Source organism: Zingiber officinale, chromosome 9A, assembly GCF_018446385.1.
Source record: "Zingiber officinale cultivar Zhangliang chromosome 9A, Zo_v1.1, whole genome shotgun sequence".
Lineage (NCBI taxonomy): Eukaryota > Viridiplantae > Streptophyta > Magnoliopsida > Zingiberales > Zingiberaceae > Zingiber > Zingiber officinale.
In genome coordinates this window covers 3,899,556-3,914,784 of record NC_056002.1, presented here as the reverse complement: position 1 = coordinate 3,914,784, position 15,229 = coordinate 3,899,556, and the positions used below count along the sequence as shown (strand labels likewise).

The 15,229-nt window shown below is 47.3% G+C and overlaps 1 protein-coding gene across 7 annotated transcripts in view; it reads left to right on the top strand.

Annotated features, from left to right (window-relative positions):
• Positions 1-15,229, top strand: part of LOC122019883 (WD repeat-containing protein 36-like) — a 32,410-nt gene that overhangs the window by 12,286 nt on the left and 4,895 nt on the right. For all 7 annotated transcript variants that reach the window (XM_042577476.1, XM_042577474.1, XM_042577473.1 and 4 more), the window contains exons 7-12: positions 1,232-1,314; positions 1,507-1,579; positions 2,070-2,135; positions 2,263-2,305; positions 13,999-14,138; positions 14,298-14,510. In XM_042577476.1, the coding sequence (XP_042433410.1) occupies positions 1,232-1,314; positions 1,507-1,579; positions 2,070-2,135; positions 2,263-2,305; positions 13,999-14,138; positions 14,298-14,510 (618 nt within the window). The remainder of the gene's footprint in view (positions 1-1,231; positions 1,315-1,506; positions 1,580-2,069; positions 2,136-2,262; positions 2,306-13,998; positions 14,139-14,297; positions 14,511-15,229) is intronic.

Below are 15,229 nucleotides of genomic sequence, written 5' to 3'. Positions count from 1 at the left end.
TATTCTCTCAATACTTCTTACACTACCTTTGTTTGATACAAGAGATGCTCTTTTCAGGATCATCTTCCTTTTCTTTTAGGAACCTTATGTTATATGTCAACTTTATATTGTAGTGCCGATAGTCTGCTTTCTTTTCTTGATTGCTGCTCACGGTCAAAAGCATGTTTCATCTGAAATCATGTACAAGCTGGTTCACTTATGATGTAAAGGCAGATACAGGCTTAGATTGTCTGATGATAAAATGAGATGAAACCAGAGGCAACAAGAAAATCAATGCATTTCTCTTTCTCCTCTTCCTCCTCATTTCTCCAAAGAACTCAGTCTATTTTATTGGTTTCTCATTACATCTTCTGTTCCCACTCTAGTGACTGTCCAAATCTAAGCAATGTTTTGCACATCCTGTTGTTCAATATAGTGATTAGTTACAGATTCGGATCAGAAATTGAAAGGACTGCAAATGGCCAATATAGTTGGTGGACCATGATGAAGTTATAGTTTGGTTTAGTTGGTGGTCTCTGCCAGTTTTGGTTGTCTTTAACCTCATGTCATTCTGTTTCCCTTTGTCCGAATCAGATTGATGATGTAATGAAATCTGCAGTTTATATTTCAATAAGGAGCTGAATCTAAGTTGGGTTGTATTTTATTATCTCCATTGTTTCTATTGCATGTATTTCCTTCCAGCTGAGCCTTATTTGAAGCATACTTGAAAATTCATGTTGGATTCAAAGGCTCCAAATGTTGGCTTTCAGTCATTTGTTGGTTTTGTGCAATTTTTTGCTTAAAATTATTTGCTGAAACTAAATTTATACCTTCCAATAGCTCAATTTTTTTTACTCTTGAGTCATGCTTTTCTCTGATCATACTGATTATCACTTGTTTAAAGTTTTTATCTCTTGTTACCTTGCATTTTCTTGCATTTGATATTCAACTTTGATTTGATTTTTTTTTTTCTTCCGAGCTGTTAGGTTATGTTTCATCATTGATAAATTATTGGTTGGCGGGGGCGCTGAGGGCGAGCGTATTCGCCTTTTGCCACAATCATTGATAAATTATTATTTATACCATTGACTCTATGTCATTTTAGATTTACATATAAGAATCTTATTGTTGTAGAATCAAATTCATCATTATCTTGCTGAGTTTCTTTAATATCATAGTTTTACCTTGAATGCTTTAGAAGTATTTAGGTACCTTCATTTAATTAATATAACTTCTGTACTGTTCTTGATAGATGTGGATTTTTGATACAACTGATGGAGATGCTCGTCTCTTACGCTTTCGGAGTGGTCATAGTGCTCCATCTTTATGTATAAGGTGAACATAAAATTTTCAAAACATCCTCTGTTTTGTCTACATTCTAATCTATTCTTTTACTGTCTTGTTGACAGTGATTAATTTCCTTCAGAATGTTAGGTTACGTAGATGTGAAATGATGGAATAGATTGTATCATCTGGCTTTCAATTATGGTTGACTCGAACAATCTAAGAAGTTTCTAACTTTGACAGATTTTATGGAAATGGGAGGTATATCTTATCTGCAGGTCAAGATCGGGCTTTCCGTCTTTTCTCAATTATTCAGGTTTGTTGCCTTCTTTCACCTAGTTTTAGGTTCTTTATTTTCCCATCATTCTACATGCAGCTATATCTTTGGGCTTGATCTATAAGAGTGTAACCTTATGTCAGTTTTCATCATTTAATTTCTATTAATATTCAATGAATTGACTAATTATTCATGACTTTGTTCATGTTTACAACTTTCCCTGTTCTCCCTTCTTGATTCCATCTGTTTGTATATTTTTGAGTGACAAAGTTGTTGCTTTCTGAATCGTCCCTATGAGTTGGTATTTATATTAAATGGAGTTTTCTATTGCTAGGTATCTTCCTGCTGTGATTTCCTTGAACATTATTGAAAACCGTATCTTTCTAGATTAACTGTTTTTTATAGAATAAGTTATTCCTTTTTAAAGAAGAGCATATGTTCTGTTAGTCCTGCTACTTGAGGAATTTGACGACAAGGTTTTATAGTTTACTATATTCTATTTAATAAATATGCCTTATTTGTTTAACAGGAGCAACAAAGTAGGGAGCTTTCTCAACGTCATGTAACTAAAAGAGCTAAGAAGTTAAGGACAGGGGTACTGTTAATAATCTTGCATCTAATGTCAAACATATTGTATATCGAAGTTTTGCATTTTTAAACTTGTAATGAGCATGAACGTGTACCTACCAATCCCTTTACCCTTACATCTTTCTATTTATCAGGAGGAAGAAATCAAATTGAAGCCTGTTATCACATTCGACTTTGGTATGAATCATTTCTCAACATATGAGTTCCATGAGTTCGGACTATATTGTCCTCATAATATCCATGTGGATGTCTGACTAAAGTGTGTTTCCTTGAGTCTCTTATGGGAAACAATTCATCTTGATCTGACATCGAATCGTTTTTTACTTAGAATACTGGATATTTTAATTACACACAGCCGTTGCCCATAGATTTCTTTTGGAAATATTTGACCCTTTTTTTAAAAGAAAATTTTCCTTTTATTGTTATTTCTACTAAAGACATTATATAGATTGACAAAGTTTGCTCTTAGTCCTGCTTGATAGAGACCCTATTCTTGATGTAGATCTTATTCATGAAAAAAAAAAACAAGGATTCTCATGTATTCGAGCCATGTTCTATAAATGTCTTGCACTACTACTTTTTTTCTGATTTTTGATCAGCCACAAGACCTTAGTCCTTAATTAATTTTTTTTCTCCTGTTGGTGAAAACATAGATAGGTACTAAAAGTCTGGTTAGTGGATTCATAATGAAACTATATCAGCTGTCTTTTTCATATATCTTGGCCCTCGTTGATTCTTATGCTTCCATTTAGGTAGCATCATTAATATTGACCAATGATCCGGTAGTAAGAGTGGCCCCCCCCCCTTTTTTTTCTTGCAAAGTCAACGCCAAGGGGAAGTCACCGGAACAGCCGCCCACCCAGAGGAGAGTGTGGTCCGACCGGACGGACGGCCGTAGACGGCCGGTCCGATTGGACTGCCGGTCGGTCGATGGAATCGAGTACCCGGAGGGGTCCGGCCGGCTCGCACTTATAGTTGGGAGGCACCCTGTCAAATCGGGGTTCCGACGCTCAGTTAAAAAGGTCATGGACCGAGCTGACCTTTTGACCGACCGCAGTCATAAAGCACCCCTGTTTGTTAGTCTCCACAAAGCACAAGTAAACCACTGCGGATGTCCGGTCGGATGTTTAGGTATCTGTCCGCTCGGACTACAAGTTTGGAGCAAAGGAAAGGGCCAGAGGATTTCTTTCTTTGACAACCTGTAGGTTTCACGTGTGTGCCATGCTCCAAATCTTGTGAGGATTCTGTCCCATCGAGGCATGCTTTGGTAGCGATATGGGTCGGTAAACTTTACGACGCGTACCTAGGAAAGGACAGTAAGCTTTCGGCGCGTACCTAGGATAGGACGGAGGACACTTATGCACCCGCGTGCCCAAACCTTTCTCTATATAAAGAACCTCGGGTTTCATCGACGGAGGATTGACGTACTACGAGACTTGGAGCCACCTTGTTCATCGTGATTTACGACTTGAGCGTCGGAGGGTCGTCGGAATCCCTTCCGGCTCGACACATGCGGGATAGCGGGAGCATCTCGACACTAGTTGGAGATCTACATGAGCCTTGGGCGTCACGTGCCCGGCGTCGCCGACTTGGTTCGGACAGATCAATTGGCGCCGTGGGAACGCTCTGCGCATCCGATCGGAGACAATGGACGAGGCTGGACGAGAGTAAGAGGAGGAACTCGACGCACTGGTCGAGATAAGGGCCGAACTCATGGAGCAAAGCCAAACGGCCGGCGCAACAAGCAACATCTGCGTCTCGTGGCCGGGCGGAAGCACCTCAAGCCACCGTCGCATTCCCGAGCCTTGTTTCAAGCCGCACCGGCTCGAAGAGATAGAGGCTCCTCTTGGATGAAATGCAGGCGGGATGACGAAGGAAAGCCCCGGCACTCATCTCCGGCGGACCAATCGCCGATTCTCGGAAGATATTTTACGAGACCCTCGCCTGACACTACGTGCCTCGACGATCGGCGAATACAATGGAACAACGGACCGGGATGATCATCTGGGTAAGTTTGATATCTGCCACGCTCCATCAATACACCGATGGAGTAAAGTGCCGCGTCTTTCTTACCACTCTCTCGGGATCGGCTCAACGGTGGTTCAACTGTCAATCGGATCCATCACTTATTTCAAGGATTCCAGAAACACTTTCCTGCACCATTTCGCTAGTAGAAGAAGATATCAGAAAGCCAATCATAGTCTGTTCATGCTCAAACAAGGAACAAAGAAGTCCTTGAGAATGTAGATTAAGCATTTCAACCAAGTGGTGCTGGATGTCCCAGCTGCCTCCTGAGAGATATGAATAAGCACTTCATCTCAAGGCTTGTTGGAGGGAGATTTCTTCCAAGTCCTCATCCGAAAGCCTGCGAGGGGCTTCAACTACTTGTTGTGGAATGTGGCTAAATACATTAATGTGGAGGAAGCTTAAGCCACTAGGAAGAAGGAAGTGAGGGCCCCAGCTCTGACCGGTCAGGCTGATGGGAGACCACCACCACCTCTAGTCCGATGTTAACGATCCGCAAGTGTACGGATATGTCGTCAGTAATAAAGAAAGATATGGTATCCACAGGGACTGGATAAGCACCAAAGATATCTCAATACAAATTAGCTAAACGACTAATCCGGACCCACACCGAGAGGCGACATCACCAGACGTCCGATCGGCACCGATCCCCAAGACAGGAGAGTCGCCGGACGTCCAGAGAACGGTCCCGGCCGTCCGCTCGGGAGGAGGAAAATAGGAGCAATACTTCCCGGGGCGAGATCAGCGTTATCGCTGGCGGACCGACCGGAGGAGACTCCAACCGAGCCCGAAAGGCGGCCGTCCGGCAGCTGCAGATCCACGCGGTCGGTTGTAGCCAAGAGCGGGCAAGTGGACCGGAAATCACTTTCGGGCCTGGAGACTTGGAAGGAGTAGAAGTGCCACGACGACGCGTTGCTCATTAAAGCGGTAATAGCAATTACACTATTCATCGCATATTCGTTGACACAGGAGCTCGGTCAACATCATATTCAAGAAGGCGTTCGATCAGTGCAGAATTGATCGAGCCGAGTGCTGCCCATGACTACCCGCTTTACGGGTTTACAAAGTTGTAGGTCGGACGGATCCGGTGGCCACCTCACTGGGAAGAGCCGCTCGGGAGGACCGGGACAATAAACTTCGTGGTGGTCGACTCTCCATCATCCTCTGATGTCGTTCTGGACGGCCGGCCGGCGAATTCCGGCGGTTGTTTGACCTTCCACGGAAGATAAAGTTCCCGTGGAAGACAAAGTAGGAGAAGTGCGTGGAGATCAACTAGCAGCTCGGCGATGCTATATAGAGATGATCCGAGCGAAGCTTCGGCGCCCCGAATCGAGGTACACGCCATAACCGAGAAACCTCCTGCTTTAATTTATGATGAAAAGGAGGAAGTTCAGATCCATCCGACCCGATCGGAGGCCACCACTTTCATCGCCTCGGATCTAGAGGAAAAGCAGAAGAAGAAGCTGCCTCCAGAAAATCATGATGTCTTTGTTTGGTCGACACACGAGTTGCCGGAATTTCGCGAGCCTAGCGCGGCATGTAGGTTGCGTGTCCGACCGACGGCTCGGCGATGGCGGAAAAAAGAGATTTTAGCGCGGCGAATGCCATAATCCGGCGGAGTAGAAACTTGGAGGCCGGCCGCATCTGTGGTCAGTTCCGTGGCTAGCTAACGTGGTATTGGTCTCCAAGCCGGGCAAGGAGAGTTTGCATTGACTTTCGGGACTTAAACAAAGCATGTCCCAAAGATTTTTATCCTCGCCGGATAGATCATTGGTGGACTCTACGGTGTGAATTAATTGCATGCTCGACGCCTACCGGGGCTATCACGGTACCGCTCCGCGAAGATCGGGAAAAGGTTAGCCGTGATTGCCGACGGCACTATTGCTGCAACGTGATGCCGTTCGGGAGCCACCTATCAGCGCTTGATGAGCAAAGTGTTCGGGGAGAGATAGGCGAATCTGGAAGTTTATGTTGGCGACATTCTTATCAAATCCGGGCGGCCGATCTTTTCAAGGATATGGAAGAAACCTTCCGAACACTGCGCAAATATGGAGTCAAGCTAAATCCACAGAAGTGCCTGTTCGGAGCAAAGGGAGGGCGTTTCTTGGGATACGTAGTGACCGAGCGGGGAATCGAAGCCAACCCCGGCAAGGTGAAAGCTCTGCAAGACATGCTTCCTCCCAGAAACACAAGGGAAGTGCTGCGGTTGACCGGTCGGATAACTGCTTTGTCCATTCCAAAACTGCCGACCGGAGCCTGCCATTCTTCAAGATCCTGCGTAAGGCTACTAAGTTCCAGTGGAATGAAGAGTGTGACCGAGCATTTGAAGAGTTGAAAACATATCTGAATTCTCTGCCTATACTTGTCAAGCCGATCGGGGGTGAGTCACTTTATATGTATCTATCGTCAACTGAGCATGCTGTAGGCTCAGCACTTGTGAGGGCGAACGGTGAAGAGCAACCGGTGTATTTTCTGAGCCATATTTTGAAAGATGCTGAATCTCGCTACACCGGGCTCGAGAAGTTGGCCTTTGCTTTGGTTCTAGCCGCTCGGCGCCTTCGACCGTATTTCTTGGCTCACACAATCATTGTCCGGACGAACAGTCCACTCGGAAGAGTCCTGTTGAATCCAGAATCGTCCGGACGGCTTATCAAGTGGACGACAGAATTAAGCGAGTTTGACATCCAGTACCAGCCCCGCTCGGCGATTAAAGCCCAATCCTTGGCTGATTTTGTGACCGAAGTGCAGAGGCCAGAGCCGGAAGCTCTGTGGAGGATATATGTGGATGGGTCTTCCACTCGACTCGGAAGCGGGATTGGGATATTGCTTATCTCACCGCAAGAAGAAAAGATGCACCTATCCGTCCGGCTGGACTACAAGGCCACCAACAATGAGGCAGAGTATGAGGCCCTTATAGCCGGATTACAGGGCGCGGCATGTGGGGGCCGGTCGGGTGACTCTCTCGGAATTCACGGTTGGCCGCTCGGCGACTTTCAAGCACCTTTGAAATCAGCGTGTTCGGCTTAAACTCTCTGTTGAGGCCTTTGAAAACTCAAAGCTACTTTCAGAAGTGCTTATTGAGAAGATTCCCGAGCGGAGAACCGGCGGCCGATGAGTTGGCGAACTTCGCGAGCTCAATAGCCGATCGCCGTTCGTGACCCGATTGAAAAAGCGATGGTGGCGCGTGTCGACGGATCTGAGCCTCGCGTTTCAGTGGTGGAGGACACCTATTATAGAATTCCTCCGTTCAGGCACCACACCATCCGATGAATATGCAGCCCGGCTCCTCGGAAGAAGAGCCGGTCGGTTTACACTCATCGGAGAGCTTTACAAGAAAGCTTTCTCGCGTCCTCTGCTAAAATGTAAGCTCGGAGGACTCGACTTACATCCTCCGGGAAGTACATCAAGGATCGTGGAGGTCGTCCGGCGGACGCTCGTTAGCGAAGATCCTCTTGGCGGATACTTTCGACTTTGCAGCGGATCTGCTCGGACAAGTATCTACGCCTTCGTGCGAAGTATCACAACTTCTCCCACCGGCGGAGGAGATGAAGGCATCAACCGTCTCCCGTTCGATCGGTGGGAATGGATATTATGGGTCCATTTCCGATGGCGGCGGAGGAAATTTTACTAGTGGCGGTGACTATTTCTCCAGTGGGTGGAGGCCGAGGCATTAGCAAAGATCATCGAGCAAATGGTTAAAAATTCATCGGCGACATCGTTTTGTCGGTTCGGCGTCCCTCGGTGTCCAAGCAACCGGCGATTCACGGGAAGATGTTGGAGGATTGGTGCCAAAGCCATCGAGCAACATTTCACGTCCGTGGCCTATCCTCGAGCAACGGTCAAGCAACCTTCGTATTCTGCGCGCTCGGCTCGACCGTTTGGGAGGGTTGGCGGATGAAGTCTCGGCGTCTTGTGGGCTATCCGAACGACGCCAAAAGAAGGGACGGAGTCACACCGTTCCATTTGGTATATGGCGGTGAGGTCGTCATACCGGTCGAAGTCGGCGTTGACCGGATCCAGAACTATGATGATAACAACACCGAACGAAGAAACATGGGTGGACTTGGTAGAAGAGAGGCGAAGGCGTCGGATTCGGTGATGGCGTCGTCGTGGATGAAGCAAAACTGACGTAGCGTAATTCCCGGATCGTTCAGTCGGCGATCTTATGCGGAAGAAAGTCGGTCGGCGTCGGCAAGCTTGAGCGCCGTGGTGCCCTTTGAAATCATCGAAAGCTCGCTCAGCGTATTATCTGGAGGATGAGGACGGACGGCAGCTAGATCGCGAACCACCTCCAGCCTTACCAGGCGGGGTGAAAGGTGTATCATGTAAATCACCCGTATTTCATTTTCGACTAAATACTTGAAATGCAGAGATGAAAAGTCAAAGGAGTGAATATAAGGCATTATCATCGTAGTGCGAAGGCCCCGAGCCGATCGGTAGGGAGGTTTATGTGGTTAAGACTTGTAAGCAAATAACCCGTGCCGTTCGGTAGGAAGTAAATGGGTTGAGCCAAGCGTCGAGGAACGAAGGCCCCGCGCCGTTCGGCCGGAGGTAAATGGGTCGAGCCAAACGCTCGAAGATCGAAGGCCCCGTGCCCTTCGGACGGAGGTATATTATCCGAGCCAAAATACTCGATGAAGTAGATCCTGAGCCATGCGGCCAGGAGGGCATTATCCAAGCTGGGGGAAAGGCGAAGAGCAACTCCGAACGGAAGTGTCAAAATTAGCCTTGACGGCCGTCTAGCCCAGACGTTAAACCGCAGAGCCGCGCCGACCGGCTATAAATATCCGCGCCGACGAGCACCGTCGTTAAAGATCAAGAGACGAGCCGGCGTCTATAAACCCTCCGAGCGGAAGACCGACGAGCACCGTCGTTAAAGATCGAGCGCCGCGCCGACCGGCGATAAATATCCGCGCCGACGCGCACCGTCGTTAAAGATCGAGAGCCGCGCCGGCTATAAATATCCGCGCCGACGAGCACCGTCGTTAAAGATCAAGAGACGAGCCGGCGTCTATAAACCCTCCGAGCGGAAGACCGACGAGCACCGTCGTTAAAGATCAAGAGACGAGCCGGCGTCTATAAACCCTCCGAGCGGAAGACCGACGAGCACCGTCGTTAAAGATCAAGAGACGAGCCGGCGTCTATAAACCCTCCGAGCGGAAGACCGACGAGCACCGTCGTTAAAGATCAAGAGACGAGCCGGCGTCTATAAACCCTCCGAGCGGAAGACCGACGAGCACCGTCGTTAAAGATCAAGAGACGAGCCGGCGTCTATAAACCCTCCGAGCGGAAGACCGACGAGCACCGTCGTTAAAGATCGAGAGCCGCGCCGACCGGCTATAAATATCCGCGCCGACGAACACCGTCGTTAAAGATCAAGAGACGAGTCGGCGTCTATAAATAATCCAAGCAGGCCAACCGTCGAGCTCCGAGGTTGAACATCGAGAGGTTCGGATCGTCTCATAACTAGCGATTCTTGGTAGCAACACAGAATTATGTGCGGCCGAACGGAAGAGCTGGAGAAAATGGCCGAACGGAATTATGTGCAACCGTCTCCAAAGGTGTGATGTGACAGGAGACGAGCGGACAGCACAAGTGTTAGCAAGGGGACAGTGCAAGAAGATAAAATACACGAAAGGAAAGCATTTCATTAAAATTAAAACCTTAGGCCGAGTGGCCTAAATACAAAAAGGTTCAAGATCAGCCAAGCGGCTAAATTACAAGAATTACTCGATGTAGTCGTAGAGGTCCCTCGGAATATTGCTCAGAAGCTCCACCTGATCGCCGGCCGGAATATTGGTAGACTCCGGAAGAAGGCCCTTCGACTTCAGATAGGTCATAGTAGCCGTAATGGCCAAGTCGAAAGCCGAGTACATCCGCTCGCAAATTTTCTCCGAGAACTCGGGCGATCGGATGTGGCTTTGTCGGAGAGCGGCGACTCGGCTCGGCTCGGCATCCTGGTATTCTTTGAAGGTTGCCTGGGAGCTTGTGAGGGCCTCATTCAGACGTTCGATCTTCTCCGCATCAGCCGAGCGGCCTGCCTTCTCCCGATCGAGCTGCTCCGTCAGCTCTTTTATCTTCGACTCCAGGCCCCGGGCCTCCACGTTTTTCTTCTCCAGATCGGAGATGGCTGTGTTCTTCCGAGTGGTGGCAAGAGTTATCTTTGCTAGGGCGTGGGCCTGGTCAGCTGTTTTCTTCTGCTCAGCAGCCAGCAGAGTTTGAGCTTTCTCCAGCTCTTTTTGCAGCTCGGAGTAGGAAGGTCCTTGGGAGCCGCTCGGACCACCTGCCGCCCGCAGTTGCCTTATCTCCTCGTCCGCCATAGCCAGACGGCTGGAAACTGCTATCTCTTCCACCCACCTCTGAAACGAGAAGGCGCAGTTGTTAGAAGCCGAGCGGAAATATTTTAGGCAAAACAAAAACAAAAACAACGAAGAACTTACCCGTAGCCGCTTGCATGTGGCTGTTGGCTAACGAGAGGATCGATGCTCGGGGGTCCGGGACTGAGCGCTCGGCTCGCTGTAGTCCTCCGTTGGCAAGTGGAGGACCGTCGTGATAGAGTGACGGCCTCTCGGAGCCGTGTGAGGAGGCCACTGTGCCAGAAGCCGGTAAGATCGCGGGCCGTTGGACTGCTACGGGCTTCGATGGTGGCGATATGAAGGTCACGGGAGATGCAACCTCGACACTTGAGGGCAGCTCGGCCATGGGAGGCGTCCGGTCGGACGAAATGGTCTCGAGCACAGGCGCCTTCCCTTTCGCGGTCAGGCGGCCCGGTCGGAGGGTTGGACCGCGGAGGTAGCCGGCGTAGCGGTGTCTCCACTCGGCGTCTCTTTTGCGGTGGCTGATCCTCCTCCCGAACGGACCCTTCCTCGGGGGCCGTTGGTTCCCTGGAGGGTAGCTCCGCTGTCCACTGCTGTTGAGAGGCCTGAGCGGCCGATTCAGCCTGGGTGCCGCTTTCTCCTTCGTGAGAACCGACCGGCTGAATACCCAGCGCCTTCATTTCCTTGGCTGCCACGGCCTCCAGCGCCGCTGCCTTTCTCTTTAGAACGCGATGTCGGTGCGGGAAGAGAAAAGAAATCGTTAGCAATTAAAGCAAGTGCCAAAGCAAAGTTCTTACCGGTCGGAAGTGGGGTCCGTATAGGACTCAGCCCAAAAATGTACATCACTCCCTCTTGAAGAAGCTTGTTGATGTCGAGCCGTAAAGCTAGTACATTTGCGTGAAGATAATCGGTCGGTCTTGAATTTCTTGATTCGGGAGGAGGTGGTGACTTGCCACTGGGTCGGAAAGTTTGGTGGTCGGGCATGCGGATATAGAAATAATAGTCCTTCGATGTTTATTGGAAGTGGGTAGTTTATTGAAGAAGACGAAACCGGGCCGAGCTTGGAACATAAAGGTGCGGCTTGCTTAGGATAATAGAAATAAAGAAGACCTCGGTCGGAGGGGATGATGTGAATCTTAAACAAAACGACAACGCCGCAGAGCAGACGAAAGGTATTTGGTACTAAACTGCCGAGCGGCACGCTAAAATAGTTACAGACGTCTACTATAAAAGGATGTACGGGGAACCGCAGACCGGCGATGAATTGGTCGCGAAAGACACAGAAACCGCCGCGCGGTGGTCCATGAGGCCGAGCGGCAGGACCACGGGGATTTCGAAATTGTCGACCAAAATATCAAAATCCCGTTGTTCGAAGCGAGATCGCATGGTAGTATACCATGGGCCTAGGGATTGTTCTTCGGGATGAGAAGAACTGGCCATGATCGGGACAGAAGAAATCAAAAAGGAAGTTTCAAAGACGAGGAAATGGAGTTTCAAAAACTAGAGCAGAGGTGCGAATTAGATATCGGAAAGGAAAAAGGAAAGATCTAAAACCTTACTGGGGGAAGAGGGATCGAAGAAAGGCGCCGGATAGCGTCAAAGGGCAGAAGCGAGATCGCCGGAGCTCCAGAGCGCAGAGAGCAACAGTAGAGGTGACGGAGGCGTGTAAAGGTGAGGAGGAAATGAAGAATTTATAGGGTGAGGGCCGGGCGGCCTCCACCGTCGGATCCAGGTCATGGGAATCAAAGCATACATCTAGCCGTATATTTCGAATTGCTTCGGTCACATCAAAATATCACGCTGCCGCCTCCATATTCCGAGAGCATCGCTCCACGTGGCAGTCAATCGTTCGGAGCATTTAATGAAGGTATGATCAACCTTGATGGCGAAGATTGGCGCAGAACGCGAGGAGATCCGGTGAAGGCCATCACTGACTCATTCAAGGGCATCTCTACGGCTGACCGGGCGGAGAATACCATCATAAATGAGCCGTTCAGCTAGACTCACAGTCCAGTCAGTCGGACTATGCGCCTCCTTCGACTAGACTTGAAGGGAAGGCAAGTGATCCGGTAGTAAGAGTGGGCCCCCCCTTTTTTTCTTGCAAAGTCAACGCCAAGGGGAAGTCACCGGAACAGCCGCCCACCCAGAGGAGAGTGTGGTCCGACCGGACGGACGGCCGTAGACGGCCGGTCCGATTGGACTGCCGACTCGGGGTTCCGACGCTCAGTTAAAAAGGTCATGGACCGAGCTGACCTTTTGACCGACCGCAGTCATAAAGCACCCCTGTTTGTTAGTCTCCACAAAGCACAAGTAAACCACTGCGGATGTCCGGTCGGATGTTTAGGTATCTGTCCGCTCGGACTACAAGTTTGGAGCAAAGGAAAGGGCCAGAGGATTTCTTTCTTTGACAACCTGTAGGTTTCACGTGTGTGCCATGCTCCAAATCTTGTGACAGGGGATTCTGCTGTCCCATCGAGGGCATGCTTTGACTGTAGCGATATGGGTCAGGTAAACTTTCTGACAGCCGCGTACCTAGGAAAGGACAGGTAAGCTTTCTGACAGCCGCATACCTAGGATAGGACAGAGGACACTTATGCACCTTGGTACGCGTGCCCAAACCTTTCACAGCTCTATATAAAGAACCTCAGGTTTCATCGACAGAGGATTCGGGTACGTACTCTGAGACTTCGGGAGCCACCTTGTTCATCGTGATTTACCTGACTTGAGCGTCGGAGGGTCGTCGCTGGGAATCCCCTTCCCGGCTCGACTTCTGTGCAGGATAGCCGGAGCATCTCGACACTAGTTGGAGATCTACATCAGCGAGCCTTGGAGCGCCACGTGCCCAGCGTCTGTTGACTTCTGGTTCGGACAGGATCAACCAAGTTAAGCAATAATATTTCTGACCTAGAAAACTATCCACTGGCAAGATTGGGAACACAAAATATTCGGATTTTTTTACTTTATCTGCGCAATCAACTCTTAGAAACTTATTCTGTTGATCAACATATTTAATTGTTTCAAACCATATATTTAGGTTAGAAAATTTATTCCATTATAAGCATTTTTGAATACTGTCATCAGATTTTGTGATTGTGATTTCAGATATAACTTGAATGATACTTGAAGAATATTATTATAACAAGTTGACTTAATGAGCATATCTCATAGCTGCCACGTTAAATATTCTTGGAAGCTTATTTATGCTCACATGATGATTTTCAACATGAGTAAGAAAAATGTGAACTTTTAGACAGGAATTTATTCGGCCATCAGGTCAAGTGAACAGTAGAGAAAGGAGAGAAATTATAAAGAACTCTACAACAAAATATAGTGAATCCTTCGTTTATGATGAGTTGGCTAACTAATAGCTTTCTTTTCTGCTATTGATTTGTCCACAAATAGTCACTACATTTCACATCTAAATATCTAATAATAATGGTGACCAAGTGCATTTACAGCTTGCAAGCCTCTTATGTATGCATTTTATTTTTATTATATTTTAATTACATTCATTTCTGCATATTTCAGCTGAGATTCGTGAACGTGATTGGTGCAATGTTGTTACTTGTCATATGGATACACCACAGGCTTATGTTTGGCGGCTTCAGAACTTTGTCATCGGCGAACATATTCTATCACTGTCAGCAGATATCCAAACTCCGATTAAGGCATATTCTTTGAAGCACGTCAATTACTTTGCTTTATTCACTTTGTAATTTTAAATATTGATGATACATTTTCCTCCTAACTGGTTCCAGTAATATCTCTCTATAGAAATTTGTGGTGTTTCTGATAAGTCATCTAATTATATCTTTCTTACCTAGCAGGCTTGTGCAATAAGTGCATGTGGTAATTTTGCGATCTTGGGCACTAATGGTGGCTGGATTGAACGGTTTAACCTCCAATCAGGCATCAGCCGAGGCACTTATGTTGATATTTCAGAATCAAGACAGTATGCACATGATGGAGAAGTGGTTGGAATTGCTTGTGATGCTACTAACAGCTCAATGATCAGTGCAGGATATAATGGTGACATCAAGGTATATGTTGAAAGAGTCTAGTGTGCATGTATTTTGATCCAAGAGTTTAGTGTGTTTGTATTTCGGTCAAAAGTCTAGTATATGAGAGTTGAGAATATCTTTTTTGGGTACAATAAACACTAGATATTATATTTTGAACTGTTTTGCACCATCCACCAATGAAATTACCTTTTTCAAACTTGAAATTATCATACAACAGATTCCATCAACCATCTCTTCTTTGATGGACCTAATATTAATGTGATTTGGTTGATGTTATTTGGCATTATGATGCAATGTGATTGAGACTTCCTATGAGAACAAACCATAATATTCAAAACAATACTGGACAAGTACTATTTTTTACTACATAATCTTTTTTTTTTTGGTAACCAGTCATATTTGACCTGAATTGGTATAAATAATGCTTCTGTTGGATATCTGCTAGGGATCTGCATGTTTCACAGTTCTAAAAAATCCAATAAAAAGAGAGATTTTAGTGGCATGTGGTCTTTTACTCAATATTTGTGCAAGAAGTGTTTGGGCAAGTATTAAGTTTTCCGCACATCTACATATGACCACACAGTAAAACTTCCTTGGTGCATTTTTCAGGTGTATACCACTAGTTTCCTATTTGAGTTAATCCTTGTCTTAGATGTTTCTAGCTGCATTTGCATTTACAGAGCTGTGAGACCAAGATGCTGTATTATTTTTGGCCTCAACACATTAGCATCCCTCTT